General features: G+C 37.1%; 1 protein-coding gene across 3 annotated transcripts in view; it reads left to right on the forward strand.

Moving 5' to 3' along the window:
- Window positions 1-20,250, forward strand: part of Dopr2 (dopamine receptor 2) — a 188,272-nt gene that overhangs the window by 143,025 nt on the left and 24,997 nt on the right. For all 3 annotated transcript variants that reach the window (XR_016323320.1, XR_016323319.1, XM_089728651.1), the window contains one exon: window positions 835-2,256. Coding sequence is in view for 1 of the 3 variants with exons in the window: in XM_089728651.1 (XP_089584777.1) it covers window positions 998-2,256 (1,259 nt within the window). In the remaining 2 variants the exon portion in view is untranslated. The remainder of the gene's footprint in view (window positions 1-834; window positions 2,257-20,250) is intronic.

Here is a 20,250-nt window from a genome sequence, read left to right on the forward strand (position 1 = left end):
GACGAGCTGCTCACGGCCCACGGCACACAATTCGTTTGATCTCACCGCCTGCCCTGAGCGCTATATATATATACAAACAGCAAGGGCATCTGTTGCTGATGACGTCGTCCATGATAATGACGAGATATCGTCACGTTCTGTGTCTTCTGTTTTGTCGTCAAAATCTAATAGTACAATTAAGATTTTAATTGTTATGAGTACAACAGAAAGAAATCCCTATAGCATTTTCCTGGGTTTTCACGAGCCGTAAATATAATTACAACTTCTTTTACAATTTAATCTAGCGTTTTTCAATGTCTACTTTTATAATTGTCAGAGTCTTCGAAAAGTTTAAAATTGTATAAAAACTTTAAAACTGTAAAAGTAGTTTTAATTAAGAAGCCCCTATTAGAAAGTAATGGAAATTAGGACAACATCTTTGAATCGTAGGAGGTTTGAAAGAACCGAAAAAGTAAGTCTGGCGTGAATTATGGTACAGTAATTAGGTATCGCCGAAGCCATTGTAATTATGCCTTACGATCTTTTATTTATAACAACTTATATAACTACTTTAAAGACTTAGTATATCCAATTTTAATTTAACGCTGTTCTAATATATATATTATACGACTTTGTATTGACTCGCGTTAGTACATAACAGTTTAAGGACTATGGAGTAAAACAGCAAAAAAATAATTCATGAACTTGATTAGTCTTATGACAGATTCAGTAGCATAGAATATTATGAAATCAACATCAAAAACATTTGAATGGAACTCAGTTATCAAAGGAAACAAACCATTTAGTGAAGGAACAATCGACGAAATCCTTAAAACGTTTTTGTTTTTGTTACAGATCGCGAGTGAACAAAAAATATGTCAAGAAAAACATGTGCCAGAAATTGAAATGCTGGAGTACAATGCCTGCCAAGAATGTAATCTCGAAATGGCTGCGAGCAAAACAGGGGAAACATAAACTCTCACCATGACGCTAGCGAACAAATAACTATCGGCAAAATATGAATGCCACCGAACCGGATATAGTAGTGGCAAGAGGCCAACTGGACTCATCGTATAGAAGCCCAGAGTACACACTGGAGTTCACGGGTGCCGCCTACAACAATGCCATAGAATTCAACCTCACCTTCGATAACATCAGCGCCTACAATGTCTCCAGCGAACCAGAAGGTCTTTGGAATGACTACATCAAGCTTCTTCACGACAGAGCGTTGCTCGTGTCATTTTTACTATTATTCTCCTTGACGACAGTATTTGGAAACATGCTAGTTATATTGGCCGTAGTACGCGAACGATACTTGCACACCTCAACGAATTACTTCGTGACTTCCCTTGCAGTTGCCGATTGTCTCGTCGGACTTGTGGTTATGCCTTTTTCGGCCCTATACGAAGTTTTAGAACACACGTGGTTCTTTGGTGTCGACTGGTGTGACGTGTGGCGTTCGTTAGATGTTTTATTCAGTACCGCTTCCATTTTAAACTTGTGCGTGATCTCACTGGACCGTTACTGGGCTATAACGGACCCGATAACATATCCTATGCGAATGAGCGGACGCAAGGCAGCTTTCCTAATAGCCGCCGTGTGGGTGTGTTCCGGTGCGATATCGTTCCCCGCGATCGCGTGGTGGCGCGCTGTTCGCACTGAAGAAGTTCCCGATTACAAGTGCCCGTTCACGGAAAACTTGGAGTACATTATATTCTCGTCGACAATATCGTTTTATTTGCCGCTCTTCGTGATGGTGTTCACTTATTATAGAATATATAGAGCGGCAACGATACAAACGAGGTCACTTAAAATCGGCACTAAACAAGTGATGAGACCGAGTGGCGAATTGGAATTGACGCTTCGGATCCACAGGGGCGGGACGATGCGTCAGCGAAACGACGTTTGCCACGGAGTATGCACGCCCGAAGAAGCTGATCAAGAACCACTAACAGCACTCCAGAACAATGGTCTATCGCGATCTTCTACGCGTCTAACAAACGTGACTCACGGCAAGCATTTGCCGAAAAACTTTTCGCTGTCCCGTAAACTAGCCAAATTCGCGAAGGAGAAGAAAGCGGCCAAGACTTTAGGTATAGTTATGGGTGTGTTCATAGTGTGCTGGTTACCGTTCTTTGTGGTGAACTTGTTATCGGGAATTTGTTCGGCGTGCATAGCGCACGAGGAGATCGTTAACGTGGTCGTAACGTGGCTGGGTTGGGTGAACTCTTCCATGAATCCTGTTATATACGCCTGTTGGAGCAGAGATTTTAGAAGGTACGTTTTTTTTTTTCAATTCACTTTTCGCTTATAACCCCTTAGGTTGCAGTTGTTTCACAAAAAAAGGCAATAAAATCCTAAAAGGTTTATTTTCGAAGTTCGTTCACTGAAACGGCGACTAGACAGACTCCAAACAAAACAACACCACTCAGAACAGTATTGACTAAAACGTTCGCTGTGATGGGTTCATGCTAACTTCATTACACGAACATGCCTCTCGCCGGAAATTACGGGTTAAATTTGTTTAGATACAAACTGAATGTCACATTAGTAGTTTTAAAAAATGAATTAATATACTAATCAAAAGGATTAAAAATCTTAAACATATTATGGTGATATATAATAATAATAATGCCTTTATTTCCCGAACATTTTACATTTAAACTAACAATTTCAAGTAGACTAAAGAAACAATATATTATATGAAAACAAAATATAAGAGTCAAATCTACACTTCGACTACAAAATATCCCTCGTCTTGGTGTGCCTTTCGGCAAAGACCTACTCCAGCTTTTTTTATTGCTTAGATCGGCGGATGAGCTCGCAGCCCACCGGGTATTAAGTGGTTACTGAGCCCATAGACATCTACAATGTAAATGCTTATAAGTTCTCGGCCTCGTTATAGTTACAACGGCTGCCCTACCCTTCAAACCGAAGCGCATTACTGCTTCACGGCAAAAATGGGCGGATGCCCTACACGGGGTTCACAAGAGGTCCTACCACCAGTAAACTACTTTCCACTGCTTACTCTCTGCTGCTACTCTTATCTAACTATATATCTATCTCTATCTATTGATATATCTATCTTATGATCAGATGTAACGAACATAAATAAAAAACTTGATGCCATCATTATCGTAGACGTAATCCAGAGTATATTTGGAGTAAAAATTCCAACAAACACGCCAACTTACGTGTATAAGTCTATTCGTATTTGATTTTCCCAGCACGAAATCTACGTGAGTAAATCCTTTAGACGGTTACATTTTCACCCGTTGTTGGACAAAGGTTGTTAACGTTTGATACGTGCAGAAAAACTGCGGGCATATTCAAGAAGTCGATAGCTTAAACAGTCTGAAATCAAAATCATATTTAGACTTAAACTCAAAAATAAACTTTCTACAAAAATCATTGTTTACATTAACGAGAACAACTTAAAGTTTTACTTAGACGCATCCAATGCGTTTCGATGAAAGATTTATATAATAAAGTTAGTGTTATAAAACAAGTTTGCAATATATTTAAAAGGTATCATATCGTGATCATGTGTCGTGTGTTGTCTATTCTGACGCATAGGTTATTTTTATAGTGAATTAATCATGGGGTTCAACTTAAAGGATAACAATAACTGCTCCTCAAACTCGGTTGACACTCAACCTAGGCGATGGCATTAACTTTATTACGCATGGGTTTTTTTTTTTATTGCTGGATGGGTGGACGAGCTCACAGCCCATCTGGTGTTAAGTGGTTACTGGAGCCCATAGACATCTACGACGTAAATGCGCCACCCACCTTGAGATATAAGTTCTAAGGTCTTAGTATAGTTACAACAGCTGCCCCGCCCTTCAAGCCGAAACGCATTACTGCTTCACGCCAGAAATAGGCGGGGTGGTGGTATCTACCCGCGCGGACTCACATGAGGTCCTACCACCAGTAAACTCTATTGACAGTACAAACTTCATGCCGCAACCTAGGGATGGCATTAACTTATTGTTATGCATGGGATTACGTAACTTCTCAAGAGAGCTATGCTTTCATCATTGACTTAAGAATCGTGGATTAAAACTAGAATGACTAAACTTATACTTATACTTATGTATACGCCCTTAAATATTTTCACTTAAAAATATCAACAATTCCAATGTAACAAATTAGAGCAATTAGTTTAATTCCTCCTAAAACACAAAACAAAACAACAACAAATACTTTTAACCGAGCAAAAACCAAACAGCGTTACGGTTGATTAAACTTTTCTGTAATCTATATTGAGTTACGTTAAATTATTGGTCAGGTTGGCAGGACGTCAATTACGTAAATCCTAGTTCGTACGATCGGGGGTCTCCATTCCAAGCGCTTCGTATTTACGCCCTCTAAATAAAATAATATCATACTGGCGATTTTCACAGCATTTTCATTGTAAATCATTCTTATGACCGGTTCAAAAACTTCTCCCAAGTTTTTATTGACTTATTTTATGCTTTCATTGTACTTTAGAAAGTTTTTCTAAATCTTGTTCGTACTTACATGATTTATATGGAAAATTCGATTCTTTACAAAACGTTTAAAAGAACCAAATATATGGGACTTTAAAGACTGAAAGCAAAATTGTTGTTTAATCTAGAAATTTATCTATTTTGTGCTAAAAACAAAATGTTTAGTTGTAAAAAGTACAAAATACAGCGAATAAGTTTTTTTATTTATTGCTTAGATGGGTGGACGAGCTCCACCTGGTGTTAAATGGTTACTGGAGCCCATAGACATCTACAACGTAAATGAGCCACCCACCTTGAGACATAAGTTCTAAGGTCTCAGGTATAGTTACAACGGCTGCCCCACCCTTCAAACCGAAACGCATTACTACTTCACGGCAGAAATAGGCAGGGTGGTGGTACCTACCCGCGCGGACTCTCAAGAGGTCCTACCACCACAGTGAACAGTGGTTACGCGATTTCGCCTAGTTTTTTTACCGTCCATCTTCAGAGAACCCGAAGATGCATTCATAATGCAAAATTATTTAATTGCATTAAAATGAATTGGTCAATAAAAACTCAATAAAAAATTTTAATCGAACACGCCACCGAAATGTAAACCTTGAGACAAGATAATAAATTGTTTTGATTGCCGACAGGGCACGCCACGACTCAAGACGACGGTTGCTCATAATACTGTTACATTCCGTCAGAAAACACAATTAGGGGAGACGCATTCTACTAAGTACCTTTTAAAACAGATTTCGCGCTATTTTGCTCCGGTAATATAACTTAAAGCATGCAAATATGTACTTAATTTGTTTTATAAATAAGATGCCTTGCTTGTAAAACCTTTAACGATGCTTTTAAATTTATCAATAACTTAACAACATAGATAGAAGATTTTCAAGAAAAACAGATTTTTTGTTGAAAATTTAGAGAGAGAAAGAGATTTTGTAAAAAATCATTGATTTCAACAGCTTCAGCGTTTTTCGCATAGAAGACTGTGGAAACACGTTCGTACACAAGGTAACGTTAAACCATGCCGCTAATTCCTGGGTAGTTTGGCTCCGATCGGCTTCCACCATCTCTTTCAATTCATTGTTATTCACATGTGTGGGCGGTCTTCCACGCGGTTCGTTCTTTAAATCAAAATTTCCATCACGAAACCGCGCTTAAACCAAAAACGCACGGTGCGTTCATTAGCAGTCCCCTCTCCAAGCGCAACATTGATGTTGCGAGCCGTTTCCGCAGCGTTAGTTCCGCGTCGGAACTCGTATTCAAAAATCACTCGAATTTTCGAAGTATCCATCTTTCTTGTCTAAGCTGAATAAAAAAACAACTAAAAGTCAATAATCGAATGTTGCACATTTTTTAAAAGAAGAATCTCATAGGTACCTATTACAGTAACACGGCAATTTCATACTTTAACCCCTATTACTTACATAAAAATATAGAAAATGGGCGTATTCGTAGCAAAGCAGCATTGTTAAGGAGGCGCGTCAGCTTTCAATAGGTAATAAAACTTCATCTCAAGAATCGTTAAACTAATCGTTTATTAATCGATAATCCAGCTCAGTTGACTTCAAGCGGCAAAGTGCCAAATCGATGTTTGCACCCGCTGCCACGCATCCCAGCAATTACGAGAGACTGCAATCTCAGTTTACGATTTAAGCAATAATTTAAGTCGGTTCATTGATATATCGCATGTTGTATTGTGTGTTTATATGCTAATTCTGAGATTCAGATTATATTAACGGCTCTGTACTAGACAGAAGTCTGAATTCGTAAGCGTTCGATCACCTTTTCACCATGTTCAGAGGTCGATGTAAAATAAGTTCGTTCGTGAAAATTTGTTCGTTCGTTCGTGAAATAGCAGAATACGGAATACGGTAGCAGAATGAATTAAATAATTACATTCAAGATTTACTTGTGTGTATGGGTGTCTAAAACACATACTCCAAATAGAAAATTTCTTTAAAGACGGAGCTGTCTTCGGTCATCGTTCTCGCCGAACCCTCTTGCGACGAAGGGCTCGACGAGTAAATTAACCCACAGACACAGCCCACTGAGTTTCTCGCCGGATCTTCTCAGTGGGTCGCGTTTCCGATCCGGTGGTAGATTCTGCGAAGCACGGCTCCTGCTAAGGTTCGTGTTAGCAACGACGTCAAGTTAAAGCCCCGTGAGCTCACCTACATATTAAGACGAAGCTGAAGTAGTCTCTCAAGGCTATCAGCATAAGTAGGAAAAAAAACGACAAAAACAGTTTAGTTATACAATTTCTTTTTGTGGTGGGTAAAAGTCAAATACCCGAAGGCTAAATAATTATATTCTATAAACAGCTGACTCGCCCTTCAAACTGAAAAGCATTACTACACCGTAACAGAAACAGCAGTCAAGACGACTTCTATACGAGTATTCGCAATTTAACTAATAACAGCATAGAAATTTTATATTTCGTTGACCCCGTTCATAAACTGTTCTTTAATTGTTATATCGCGGGCGTAGCAGATAGGAAAACAAACAAAATACGACCTCGTTTATTTTTATTATCACCGTGACGGGAATATTCTACACGACCACTGGCTTCGCGTTCAGAAACGGAAGTCGGCTTGGGTATTGAAAACAACACAGAAGCAATTTCTTAATTTATGTCTCCGTCAGTATAATACTCACGAGTACAGAACGAAAATATTTTTGCAACAAAAATAAACTTAATGAAAAAAATAACTGGATTATGTCGAAGAAGTCGGAGTAATAAATACGCCTTGTATCTTTTCGCTTAGAAATTGTCTCAATTTTGAGATTATTTCGAATGAATGGAGATTATCTCAAATTAATATTGGAATCATAGGAAATTACTTATTTAATTTAAAAGCCCTGTTTCTTGCTTGGTCCGTAAATATTTTTGGATGCGAGAAATAACAAGGAATGAATGCCAAATTATTTTCAGCTTATGTTATTTCTATTACAATATAAATGCATACTGTTCATCTGTTTATAGTAGCAGTAAAGCTCGTTTTATATTACTTCTATTCGCCAAAGCTCGTAAATCATAATAACTTGTAGGTAAGGCCGTTAATCATAAATAATAATTTCAAGTAGATTAATTGTTGTAATTGATATAACTAGTTAATATCAGTGAAATAAAGTTGTGAGTGATTGATATAATATACAATTTATGAACCAGAAGTACCGTAGAATTAAATAAAATTTCGCAACCTCAAAAAACTGTTCTGCTCACAGTAAACACAGTCGGTAGTCTGGCGCTCCGTTTACAACGGGATTTTTGAACGGAACTTGGCGCCAGATTCTACCGAATCTGTGGATCGAAAACTTTTCCCGGTACAGATACGATAGTCCTTCTCTACTATAGTAAGCTATTCACATCCAGCTCATAATCCATGCGTTGACTTGTACATTGTTGTTGTATTTGTTAATGCATATTTTTTTTTAACCTTGATAACTACTTTTGTATGTTATTTCAAAAAATATAACGCAAACGTCGATTGCATTCGACTTAATTTCCATATTAATGTAAAAACAGCCAGCAACGTTTTGATTATTTTAAACGCAATTAAAAGAGTTTGAGGGTTAAAAAGGTTGAACATTCAATTTAAAAAACTCGATTATCCTTTAGCGTCGACATGTCCTTTTTGCTGTAGATTTAACGAATAATTCTTTTGATTTAAAAAAAATAGTCCCTGACAAAAGCTGGTATAATAATCTTTAAAGGTAACGTCGTGTGGCCTTAATATTTTATTATTAACCTGCAAAGAAAACTGGATTGTCGTTCCCAATATTTTCAGTTTCCCTATTAACAACACTTCCAGTCGCTTTTAGCTCGTTTAGCACATTTTCTTGAAATTAATTAAATGTATTGACATGTCTTCGCTTGATATGCGCAAACTGTTGACTAAATGCGCCGTGAATTGTACAGATGAATGATCGAAATACATGTGTAATTCACATAAAAGATCCTATGGTAGTGTTCTTAGTATCTTAGATCTTAAGCCTCCAATAAATATATGTAGGTAGAGGCCTATGTGCAAGCGCGTACGACCAAAAGCGTGTATTTTTTCTCGATCTCCCTTTCTTTCTCGCTCTCTCTCCCTCCTCTCGCTACATAGCTATGTGCTACATGCTACGTTCGCCCTTTTTAACCCTCAGACACAGCTTACTGAGTTTCTTGCCGGATCTTGTCAGTGGGTCGCGTTTCCGATCCGGTGGTAGATTCTGCGAAGCACGGCTCTTGCTAGGGTTCGTGTTAGCAACGTCGTCAGGTTTGAGCCCCGTGAGCTCACCTACTAGTTAAGGTTACGCTGAAATAGCCTCTAAAGGCTATCAGCTTAGGTAGGAAAAAAAGCCCTTTCTCCCCTCTCAGTCGGTCTCGATCGCTCTCTCGCTTTTCTTGGACAAAAACGTCACACATTTTCGTTTCACCCAATATTATTATTACTGCGTTTCATCCGTAAAAATTTTACCCTCATGCGCGCAAAGAAGTTTCAATTCACTCAAAAACTGAAACTGAAAATTGAATCGCTGTGCCATAACGATCGAGTTATCCATAAAAAAAAATCGTAAGCGAGTCGTTGGGTTTTGTTGTTTAACAGTTATGATTGTACTTTCACACTCAAATTCCGGAGTTGTCTCGTTGAAAAAAAAACAATTATTTTTATAGTCGAGTACGTAAAGTTTTACAGTTTTTTTGAAAACATAACATTTAATAATAATTGTAATGCTAATAAAACCGCTTATACTAGAGAATTTAACTAGAAAATTTGCGCGCATCACAGAAGAATTAGATAAGAAACAAATTATTAATCGATGTAATCGCAATGTATAACCACACAGTACTAACCTAGTTAAATATTTTGTGAGTCCATCTAAATAGGTACCACTAGTCTGACTATTTCTGTAGTGCAAATTTAGGACGTTCGACTTCAAGACCCGAGTGACATAAGTAATGACATTCACAATAATATGCTCTAATTACATAGATCTAGGTTTCATACTTCAGTGTCTAATTCACTCCGGCAAGTACTTATACCGAATAAGCCAAAGCTACATCTACCAATTCTATATATTATTCTATAGCTATTTCGAGAATAATAAAAAATCTCAAAGTTCACAGTTAACGCCAGGGAACAAACAGTATTAATTGGCCACTTTCGAGTCTCAAAAGTTTTGTGTAAAAGACACGCATGAGATAACACGAGCGCGCTATATCCCCGTAACACAGGAGAATATTCTATTATTTACGATTTTATCGCTATGTATATTCCGTTTTGGACTGTAAAGAAGTGGCTCGGGAAAGCCGAAGACGCTGATAATGGTCATGATTCCGTTTTGTGAAAAACGTGTATTGGCTTTTTGTTAGTATGCTGTACTATATCAGTGAGATCAAATTGTTATTGTTTACCTATCTATTTTCCTGCAGCCTAAAGATGCTATTCTAGGTTCAGCCTAACTGGTGAGTGAGATTTGTTAACATCGGTCCTAGTAAGAGCAGTACTTTATTAAATCTACCACCGGGTCGGAATCGTGATCCAGCGAGAAAATCCGGCGAGAAACTCAGTGGGCTGTGTCTACAGGATTAAATTGTAATGAAGATAATCTTAATGAAGTTAATTGAATTAAAATGTGCCTAATACAATCAACCTTTTTCGAAACATGCTCCTAATTATTGCTAAAGGCGTGTAAACAGCGTACGTAATTTTTTATTAGACAGTAAAAACAATGTTATGGCACAAAATTCGTCTTGGATTTTAAGATTAAGTTATGAAAATTATTATGTTTTAGCATCTTAAAATTCGAAGCGAACGTCTTAATTTTGATATGGTTTGCTAGTATATATAGCTACCACTTACAAAATGTATATGAAATATTTTCCAAGAATTACGCCCGTAATTGCTTTAACACACAATATGAGAAAGTCGTCGCGGCCTTAAGTATAAGACGTCCGGTGCATTCGTATCTAGCGATGCAACGATATTCGAATCCCGCAGGCAAGCTTCAATTTTTCTAATGAAATACGTCCAAACCAATGTTCACGACTGACTTCAACGGTGAAGGAATAACATCGTGTAATAAAAATCAAACCCGCAAAATTACAATTTGCGTAATTACTGGTGGTAGGACGTCTCGTGAGACCGCGCGGGTAGGTACCACCACCCTTCCTATTTCAGCCGTGAAACAATAATGCGTTTCGGTTTGAAGGGTGGGGCAGCCGTTGTGACTATACTGAGACCTTAGAACTTATATCTCAAGGTGGGTAGCGCATATACGTTGTAGATGTCTATGGGCTCCAGTAACCACTTAACACCAGGTGGACTGTGAGGTCGTTCACCCATCTATGCAAAAAAAAATCGACATCTCGGAAGAAATATTACGTAATAATAATATGCAATGTTAAAGTTAATAAAAGTTCTTTGCTGTCAACTTGCTTGTCAACTGAATATACAGCTCCGAGTCAGGCTACTCATGTGCTATATCTGGCCTATCGTCATGTATGGTTGCGAAACGTGGACCCTGAAAGAGGACACTACAAGACGCCTACAGGCATTCGAGATGTGGTGCTACCGTCGCATGTTACGCATTAGTTGGACACAGAGGGTCAGGAATGAAACCGTGCTTCAGCGCGTTCATATGTCCCGGAAAATGTTGCCTTCTATCAAAAAGCGCAAGATAGAGTATCCCGGCCATGTGCTCAGGAACGATCGATACATACTGCTGCAGCTGATAATTATAGGCAAAGTGGACGGAAAGAGACGTGCTGGGCGAAGAAAAAAGTCATGGCTGCGGAATATCCGGGAGTGGACCGGTATTGCCTCCGTCGAACAGCTGTTCCGGCTGGCTGCTGACAGAAAGGAATACAGAAAGCTAACGGCCAACCTTCAGGATTGAAGAGGCACTGGAAGAAGAAGAAGAATATGCAATAATATAATGTAATAATAATGTAATATCATTTAACAAATTTCACACCCACACTATTTATTAATTTAAGTAATTATTGAATGTCTTGTAATTTCGCACTGATTCAAATGGAGGGATAGCCTTTAAGAAATCAATTAATACTGATCATCTGTATCGAGAGGGATAGCGACATACGCATTTATTTATTAGGCACATTACACATTACACATTACACAATACACATTACAAGCTAAAAAAGAAAAGATACACATTAAATAACAAGAAGTAAACAATTTAGCTCGTAACATAAGCCATGCGCGCACAACTAATCAGGACAAATGTGCTAAGTACACAATGTTCATTATAACTATAGGACAAGACGGCATGATAACGAAAACCAATCCAACTTTTGATGTAAACAAGTAACAATAAATCACAATCACATAGAAAATCACATTAAACAATTGCCCTACCTAATCTACTATTAACATGGATTGCAATGTATATGGCCTTCCATAGCAACATAACAACACTAACTGGGGCGTCTACTCATCGGAACGTATCAATAGATGTAATCTCACAAAATGTTGTTTTTTTTCTACCTAAGCTGATAGCCTTGAGAGGCTATTTCAGCGTAACCTTAACTAGTAGGTGAGCTCACGGGGCTCAAACCTGACGACGTTGCTAACACGAACCCTAGCAAGAGCCGTGCTTCGCAGAATCTACCACCGGATCGGAAACGCGACCCACGGAGAGATCCGGTGAGAAACACAGTGGGCTGTGTCTGAGGGTTAATTTACTCGTCGAGCCCTTCGTCACTAGTGAAGGGTTCGACGAGAACGATGACCGGTGCTTGAAGTACCTAAAAGCGCAGTTAGTAGATTGGGAAGATCCGAAATGATGCTGAGTGTAGGTCTCTTCAAATGCACTCCATTGTTTTTGGTCTCTTGCCTTTCGCATCCATTTCCTGCCAGTTATTTTGACCAGGTCGTCGGTTCACCTCATTCGTTGCCTACCCACATTACGACGTCCAGTACGAGGTCTCCACTACAGTAACTTTGTGCCCAAGCGATTGTCAATACGACGGCGTATTTGGCCGGCATATGTACAAAGCAGTATAATCCGATGCATCTGTATATTGAAGAAAATAAAAAAAAATAGAACAGGGGTAATGAAAAAAGAGTAATAGAACATAAACTAGTGATTTTTAAAACTATTTTCTGTTTGTTTGTTATCTCTGGTTATAACTGAACGGATTCTAGTGCCGTTTACAGAAGTCTTCTTGGAGCACATATAGATTTTCTTTCATTAATTTTTTTATTTGATACTGCTATTATAAATGGTAGAAGTTAGTAGACAGCGGCTTGGCTCTGCCCCTGGCATTGCTTACGTCCGTGGGCTACGGTAACCGATTACCATCAGGTGGGCCATAAGCTCGTCTGCCTGTATAGGCAATAAAAAGGTATATACAAATAATATTAGTAACTCGTTCTGCCTGTTACGTTATCAAACTCAAACGACTGGGTCGTTTTTGAGATAGATAATCCTGAATGGATTTATATGCACTATATTTCATTATACTGCTGAGCACAAATCTACGAGCATGCAAAAAAATTGCATTCCACGCGGGCGATACTATTATATCAATAAAAATGGAACAGCTCGATTGCTTTTCAAAAAAAAATACAAGTGCTATTCATACTAGGTAGCGACGAGTATATTAAAGATTAGAGTCGTATTACAGAGTGGAGGGTATGTTTCAAACAAACAGGCCACAATTTGCGGTATTGTCGGATGACAAAACGTTGTCGTTTGCCTCGGTGAGATCCCATTTGGCGGGTACGAACCCGTCGGGAGATCGTAACACTTTTTTTATAACGAAGATTACGACGTCAGTAAAATGTAAAGTGATTCCGTTTTTGCTTTTGAATACACGAAACACAAACGTGAGACTGTTATGATTTCGGGGACAGATTCTACAGTTTAATAACCAATTTCTTGCTTTGCTGTTGTATTTCGGACGGGTCGACGCTCTCATTAAACTAAAACATGAGCATTTTCTCAACTTTTAGCTTCGTATTTTTTTTTTTTTTTCCTACATATGCTGATAGCCTTGAGAGGCTATTTCAGCTTCACCCTAACGTTGTAGGTGAGCTCGCGGGGCTCGACCGGAGAGTTGCTAACACTGACCCTAGCAAGAGCAGTGCTTCGCAGAATCTACCACCGGATCGGAAACGCGACCCACTGAGAAGATCCGGCGAGAAACTCAGTGGGCTGTGTCTATGGGTTAGTTCGCTCGTCGAGCCCTTCGTCGCAAGCGACGGGTTCGACGAGGACGGTGACCGGTTAGCTTCGTATATAACAAACAAAAAACAGTCTTTACCGTATTGAACAGCGAAACTGAAATAATACGTTATCAATACAATCAGGACGCAACGCGTACAGTCTTATGGCTTAGAGCATTACATAATTAAGACAATTACGTATTTTCTTCTTATACTTATGTAACATTTATGTTTTGTGTAACTTATATTTCAATTTAGGACGGTAAGCGTGTAGAATATAAACATTACTTTTTCTAGCGTTTGTATTTTCTATCAGATATATAGATGGATTAATAAGGTCAAGGCTCACCTGATATGAAGTGGTCACCTATGACCACTTATAGATGGTCACCTATGACCACTTCATATTTAAGACTCCTAAGTCTTAAAATATCACAACGTAAATGCGGCTTACCAACATAATCAAATCATAACTATGTTCGTAAATAAATGAAATTGTTTTGCTTTAAAAAAATTATCTACCGCTATACAATAGTAGATTCAAGAAAAATGTGATATTTTTGAAGTACCAAAAGAAGCGCAAGCCTCAACTTTACCAAACAATAGTTCCAGTGTTCTTAGCTCTCAGAAACAAAGCCCTTGTGCCACAAAAGGCGGAAGGTTTATGAGTGTTTCAGATCTGGAATTTAAAATACAAGATCTCTTTGACTTAGTTTTTCAATTAGGAATGTTGGAAAGTTGTTTGGAATGTTGTTTAAGTTGCTATGTTCAAAAAAACAGACCACAATTAGTTTTAAATAGATATAGAAATAACAAAAAACAAATAAGTTTAAATTATAAGTTGGTTGCTATGTATTTGCGAGAGCTGTCTTCCTAATTTCATTGCGAAAGGTAATGTGTGAAAATAGAACAAACTGGCAAAAATCTTGAAATATTACAAGCTTCGGTTGCCTAATTAGAGAATATGAGTGACGCGACTAGTTTATTTTAATTACAATTCTAAAGGAGACTGAAACGATTACATACATTTTTGGGCCCGAATGTAACGTGATGAAACTAATATGAATTAATAGAATGAGATTTATCAGTACCTTGCTGAAAATTATAAAAGCTTTCTCAATCTGAGAGCCGAGTTAATAAAGATTTAGTAAAAGTTAGGTTATGTTACAATCTCTTTAAAAGAGCTGAATAATAACTTATTTAAGCATAAGTAAATGTTTATTATATCCATTGGTTAATCTTTTAAATGTCATATTATGAATGAATATCAATGATATATATCAGGTATGGAATATGGAATTGCTATCCCGCAATTCACACAGCGATCCATAATTTCAACAGTATCCAATGCAACAATTTCAAGTCAAACGTGTGAGCGATCTTCGGTGTCCAGTGTAGAAGCAATTGTCGTACAAGGCTGGCAGAGTTGGAATCCGTAATAATAAAGCAGTGATCGTTGAAAATATAAAAACAGCCCGATAGATACACACTCAAAATGCGTCGAAGATACAAAACGAGTAAAGCAGAAAAAACCAACAAGCGCCAAAAAATAATTGTATAATCTATGAACAAACGTCATGTCAGCTTACTGTCAAAGCTGGCATCAAAAATACAATCGATTTTAATCGATTTGAAATCGATAATCATATTACTTTGCTAAGTAATAATAGACTTTTTCTTCATTTATGTATATAATCGCAATTAAATCCGGCGCATACCGCACTTGTATACAACAAGTATAAATCGCTCATTTAATTACTTTGCATTAATTACCTAGTGCAATGTTTTTCTTTTTATAATCCTGTAATCGATTAATTAAATCGATCACACCGTTATACCGACAAAAACTAATTTTCTCATTTTTCTCCGGTCCCAGAAAGAGGATTGAGGTGATTTTTTATATTCTTATATAAAAAAATATGACAAATTTTTTAGACTACATTCCAAGTTATTACATTTTTGGCCCACGATTTTCCGTCTCCTTTCAAAGATCTATGATAGCACAAGAACTTTAACGAGGTCATTAGTCTTAACTCGTTGAAAGCTAAGGGCGAAGCGGAATTTGAATTTGTTATCTATCCCGCTCGCGCGTAGCTTCGATCCGAAAGCACGAGTTAGAAAACTAAGATAAGTCTTAATAGCATTCGTATAACTTGCTCTAAGACTCAAGATGAATCTTGCTCAATCAAATTCAACAGTAGAATAAATCTCGGTTCACATTAGTCTTACGAGTTCGGTACGCCTCGAGTTTCAATGACATTCGAAGTAATGCAGTATCTATAGACTGAACTTTAGAATAAAATTTTAATTCAGGCTCCATCGATATGTATCTCGCCATCTCGTGTCTCGTTTTACCCCAATCATGTACTAGATAAGTAATATCCCAATCTGTCTCTCTTTTCCGATCTACTAATCAAATTCCTATACATACATAATCGTGAACTTATTAATTAATCTGTTATGTAACGAGCTACGAGTGCCAAAATTCAACTCAACAACGTTAGAGATTTTATCTACATTTTACTACAGCATAAAAATAATTCGTCGTTTAGACAATAAAAACCTCAAAAAAAACAGGTAAATGAAGAACAATAGCTGAATGTACAACGAAATTACATTTAGTAATTTGTTTATGATCTTCTATAAAATGAAATAAAGTATTATACGATAGCGTTAGTATTTCGTCTTCGTTGATATAACTTCCATGACCGAATCGACACGACTCCAAGTAAGAATCTTTATTGAAACATATATTTTTTTATAGAGGGATTGCTAGTGACTCTGAGACATTTCCAGCTTCACTCGGACGAGTGAGTCAATTAAAATTGATCAGCAATAAAATTATTTGTATACGGAACGGAGCTACCAACAGTCTCGAGTAACAGAGACAGATATATCTACATGTAACGCTTCCTTATAATTCGTATAGGAAACGCTAAGTACGAACTATAGAACTTGAGCTATGCGAATCTGTGACTTAGGGCGCTGAGTAAACTCGAGCTTACAGACTGAGTCTACACATTAGTCTTAATTCCGCTTCCCTTGTTTAGATGACCGAAGCGAATCTCTCCCAGTTGACGAAATAACATAAATAATTCTAATGCTTCGATAGCTGAATTTATTTGGGCAACATGAATACATAGCTACATATCTTATTTACATTACATATTTATGTCTAATACCTAAACTAAATAAGTAACATCGAGTAAGTTATTTCGAGTGATTTGAAAATATTAGGATGCATTTACATATAAATAAGATGCAGGTAAGAAAATATTAGCTATAAACAAACTATAAGTTATAAGCTTCTCGTGCTGGAAACATACAATACTTTGTCATCATTAAGAGTTAGTGGATTAAGACGCCTGGTGAATTCCGTGTATTTATCCAACCATTATAATAATAATGTCACTAACAAAACAAAGCAGAGAATTTATTACTTAAAACGAATTTAAATCTTAAGGTGTCAGTGATTATGGTTAGCTTTGGACGACTAAGACAACCCTTGTAGAAAATCAAGTCTGTACCGAGAAAAAAATTCAAGCACTCCTGGTTTAAAAAAAAGTCATTAAGGTAATAAATTCGAAAATTATTCTCAAGCCCTATGGACTCCGATAATAACTTTACATGAGATGGATGCGAAATCGTCTGCCCATTTACGCCAGTAAAAAGGAGACGGAAAATCGTGGGCCAAAAATGTAATAACTTGGAATGTAGTCTAAAAAATTTGTCATATTTTTTATATAAGAATATAAAAAATCACCTCAATCCTCTTTCTGGGACCGGAGAAAAATGAGAAAATTAGTTTTTGTCGGTATAACGGTGTGATCGATTTAATTAATCGATTACAGGATTATAAAAAGAAAAACATTGCACTAAGTAATTAATGCAAAGTAATTAAATGAGCGATTTATACTTGTTGTATACAAGTGCGGTATGCGCCGGATTTAATTGCGATTATATACATAAATGAAGAAAAAGTCTATTATTACTTAGCAAAGTAATATGATTATCGATTTCAAATCGATTAAAATCGATTGTATTTTTGATGCCAGCTTTGACAGTAAGCTGACATGACGTTTGTTCATAGATTATACAATTATTTTTTGGCGCTTGTTGGTTTTTTCTGCTTTACTCGTTTTGTATCTTCGACGCATTTTGAGTGTGTATCTATCGGGCTGTTTTTATATTTTCAACGATCACTGCTTTATTATTACGGATTCCAACTCTGCCAGCCTTGTACGACAATTGCTTCTACACTGGACACCGAAGATCGCTCACACGTTTGACTTGAAATTGTTGCATTGGATACTGTTGAAATTATGGATCGCTGTGTGAATTGCGGGATAGCAATTCCATATTCCATACCTGATATATATCATTGATATTCATTCATAATATGACATTTAAAAGATTAACCAATGGATATAATAAACATTTACTTATGCTTAAATAAGTTATTATTCAGCTCTTTTAAAGAGATTGTAACATAACCTAACTTTTACTAAATCTTTATTAACTCGGCTCTCAGATTGAGAAAACTTTTATAATTTTCAGCAAGGTACTGATAAATCTCATTCTATTAATTCATATTAGTTTCATCACGTTACATTCGGGCCCAAAAATGTATGTAATCGTTTCAGTCTCCTTTAGTTATTTTTTTTTATTGCCGTATAGGCAGACGAGCGTACGGCCCACCTGAATTTGAGTGGTTACCGTCGCTCATGGACGTTAGCAATGCCAGGGGCAGAGCCAAGCCGCTGCCTACCGTTTAATACTCTCCACAAGCCTCGTTTGAAAAAGGCCATATCATAGCGCTCGGGAAACACCGTGGAAAGTTCTAAAGATAATTTATTCTAACTAGTTTTCCGTCTACAGCTTCGCCCACGTAGACTAGAATTTTATACCGTGGGCGGAGATCTATATCGAGCAGTGAGATGAAGGTAGTCTATATTCTTCTCCAAGGTTAAAAGTATTTTCATACCAAATTTCTTTATAATCGGTTCAGTGGTTCGGGCGTGAAAACGTAACAGAAAGAGTTACTTTCGTATTTATAATGTTACTAGCTTTTGCCCGCGACTTCGTCCGCGTGGAATAGTTCACAAATTACAAAATGCTTTATTTTAGAACAAATTTGGTTAGCATAAAAAACGTTATAGTGAGCCAACCTTAGCATATAGACATACGCTGTCGCGAACTTTTTTTAGATCTTTTAAAGGGGAACAATTCTGTCATACATTATTTTAACGAAACTTTAACCGTGTCTGCAGCGCACGCAGCGGAAGCTCGCAAAAGGGAAAAAAACGATTTTGAAACATTCTTTATTGGTGCTCCGCTTGTATTGGTGATGTTATATAACCTATAGCCTTCCTCGATAAATGGGCTATCTAACACTCAAAGAATTTTTCAAATCCGACCAGTAGTTCCTGAGATTAGCGCGTTCACACAAACAAACTCTTCAGCTTTATAATATTAAGTATAGATTAGCTTCCCCCCGCAGCTTCGCTCGTGTGGGCTTTAAGCGCGTGGGCCGATGCTCGTGCCAAGCAGTGGGATGAAATGTAAGCTATATTTTTTCACAACAAATGAATTAGTCAAAGTCGTTTGCAATGACCTCGGTAACATTTATTTGCATTGAGAGTTCACTTTGTAAAAGTAAATCAGTATTAATCGTGTTTTTAAATTAAAATTAAAATCTTCGATATCAAGGAAACGAATAAGACCATGAATTAACTAGCGGCCCGCTCCGGCTCCGCTCGGGTCTTTAACAAAAATTTCAACGATATTTGACATTGTTTTATTTTTTTAAATAAAAGAACACTTATTGCGGCATAACTATAATAGTTAGACATATGCTGTTGCGACACTTTTTGTAAACAATAATGTGTTCTACAAAGTCGTAGTACATTATTTTATTCTATCATCAATAGTTTTCGCAGGGCACGCGATGTAAAGAATATTTTAGGTAATTTTTTTACACCTTGGGTAACATTATTGGAGTTTTGGTAAGGATCCCTATTTTTTTTTTCAAAAAAGATTATAGCCTATGCCATTCGGGAACAGTGTAGCTTCCAAACAGTGAAAGAATTTTTCAAATCGGTTCAGTAGTTTTGGAGCCTATTCAATACAAACAAACAAACAATTATTTCCTCTTTATAATATTAGTATAGACAAATGAAAGGTCTCTTACATCGATCACATAAAATATCTTATCCTCCTTTATTGTGGCTCGTAGTTTGCAGTATTGTCATTGTAGATCGTTTCTCGCCCGGAGCAATTATAATAATAAGGCTTTGTTTCTCGCTGAACGAAGATCTCATTATAGCACTATAGTGGTGAAAAGCAATATTACCTGCTGAATTTCACTCTGATAAATATTCTTTGTGTCATTGGGCATATATTAAAAAAATAAGACATATTCAGTGTGAAAATTTGAACGGTTAAAACCTTAAATATCAGACCCAATTTTAGATTGAAGGTACCTCATTTGAGGCTGAAGGTACTGATTTAATGAAAATTCAAGAGGAATTTCAAATATTCATATCGGTGTGATTGCCTATTTTGGTGGAATAAAAAACGTAAATACGACTTACAGAACCTAC

The sequence above is a fragment of the Bombyx mandarina genome, chromosome 07, assembly GCF_030267445.1.
Source record: "Bombyx mandarina strain Sakado chromosome 07, ASM3026744v2".
Taxonomy (NCBI): Eukaryota; Metazoa; Arthropoda; class Insecta; order Lepidoptera; family Bombycidae; genus Bombyx; species Bombyx mandarina.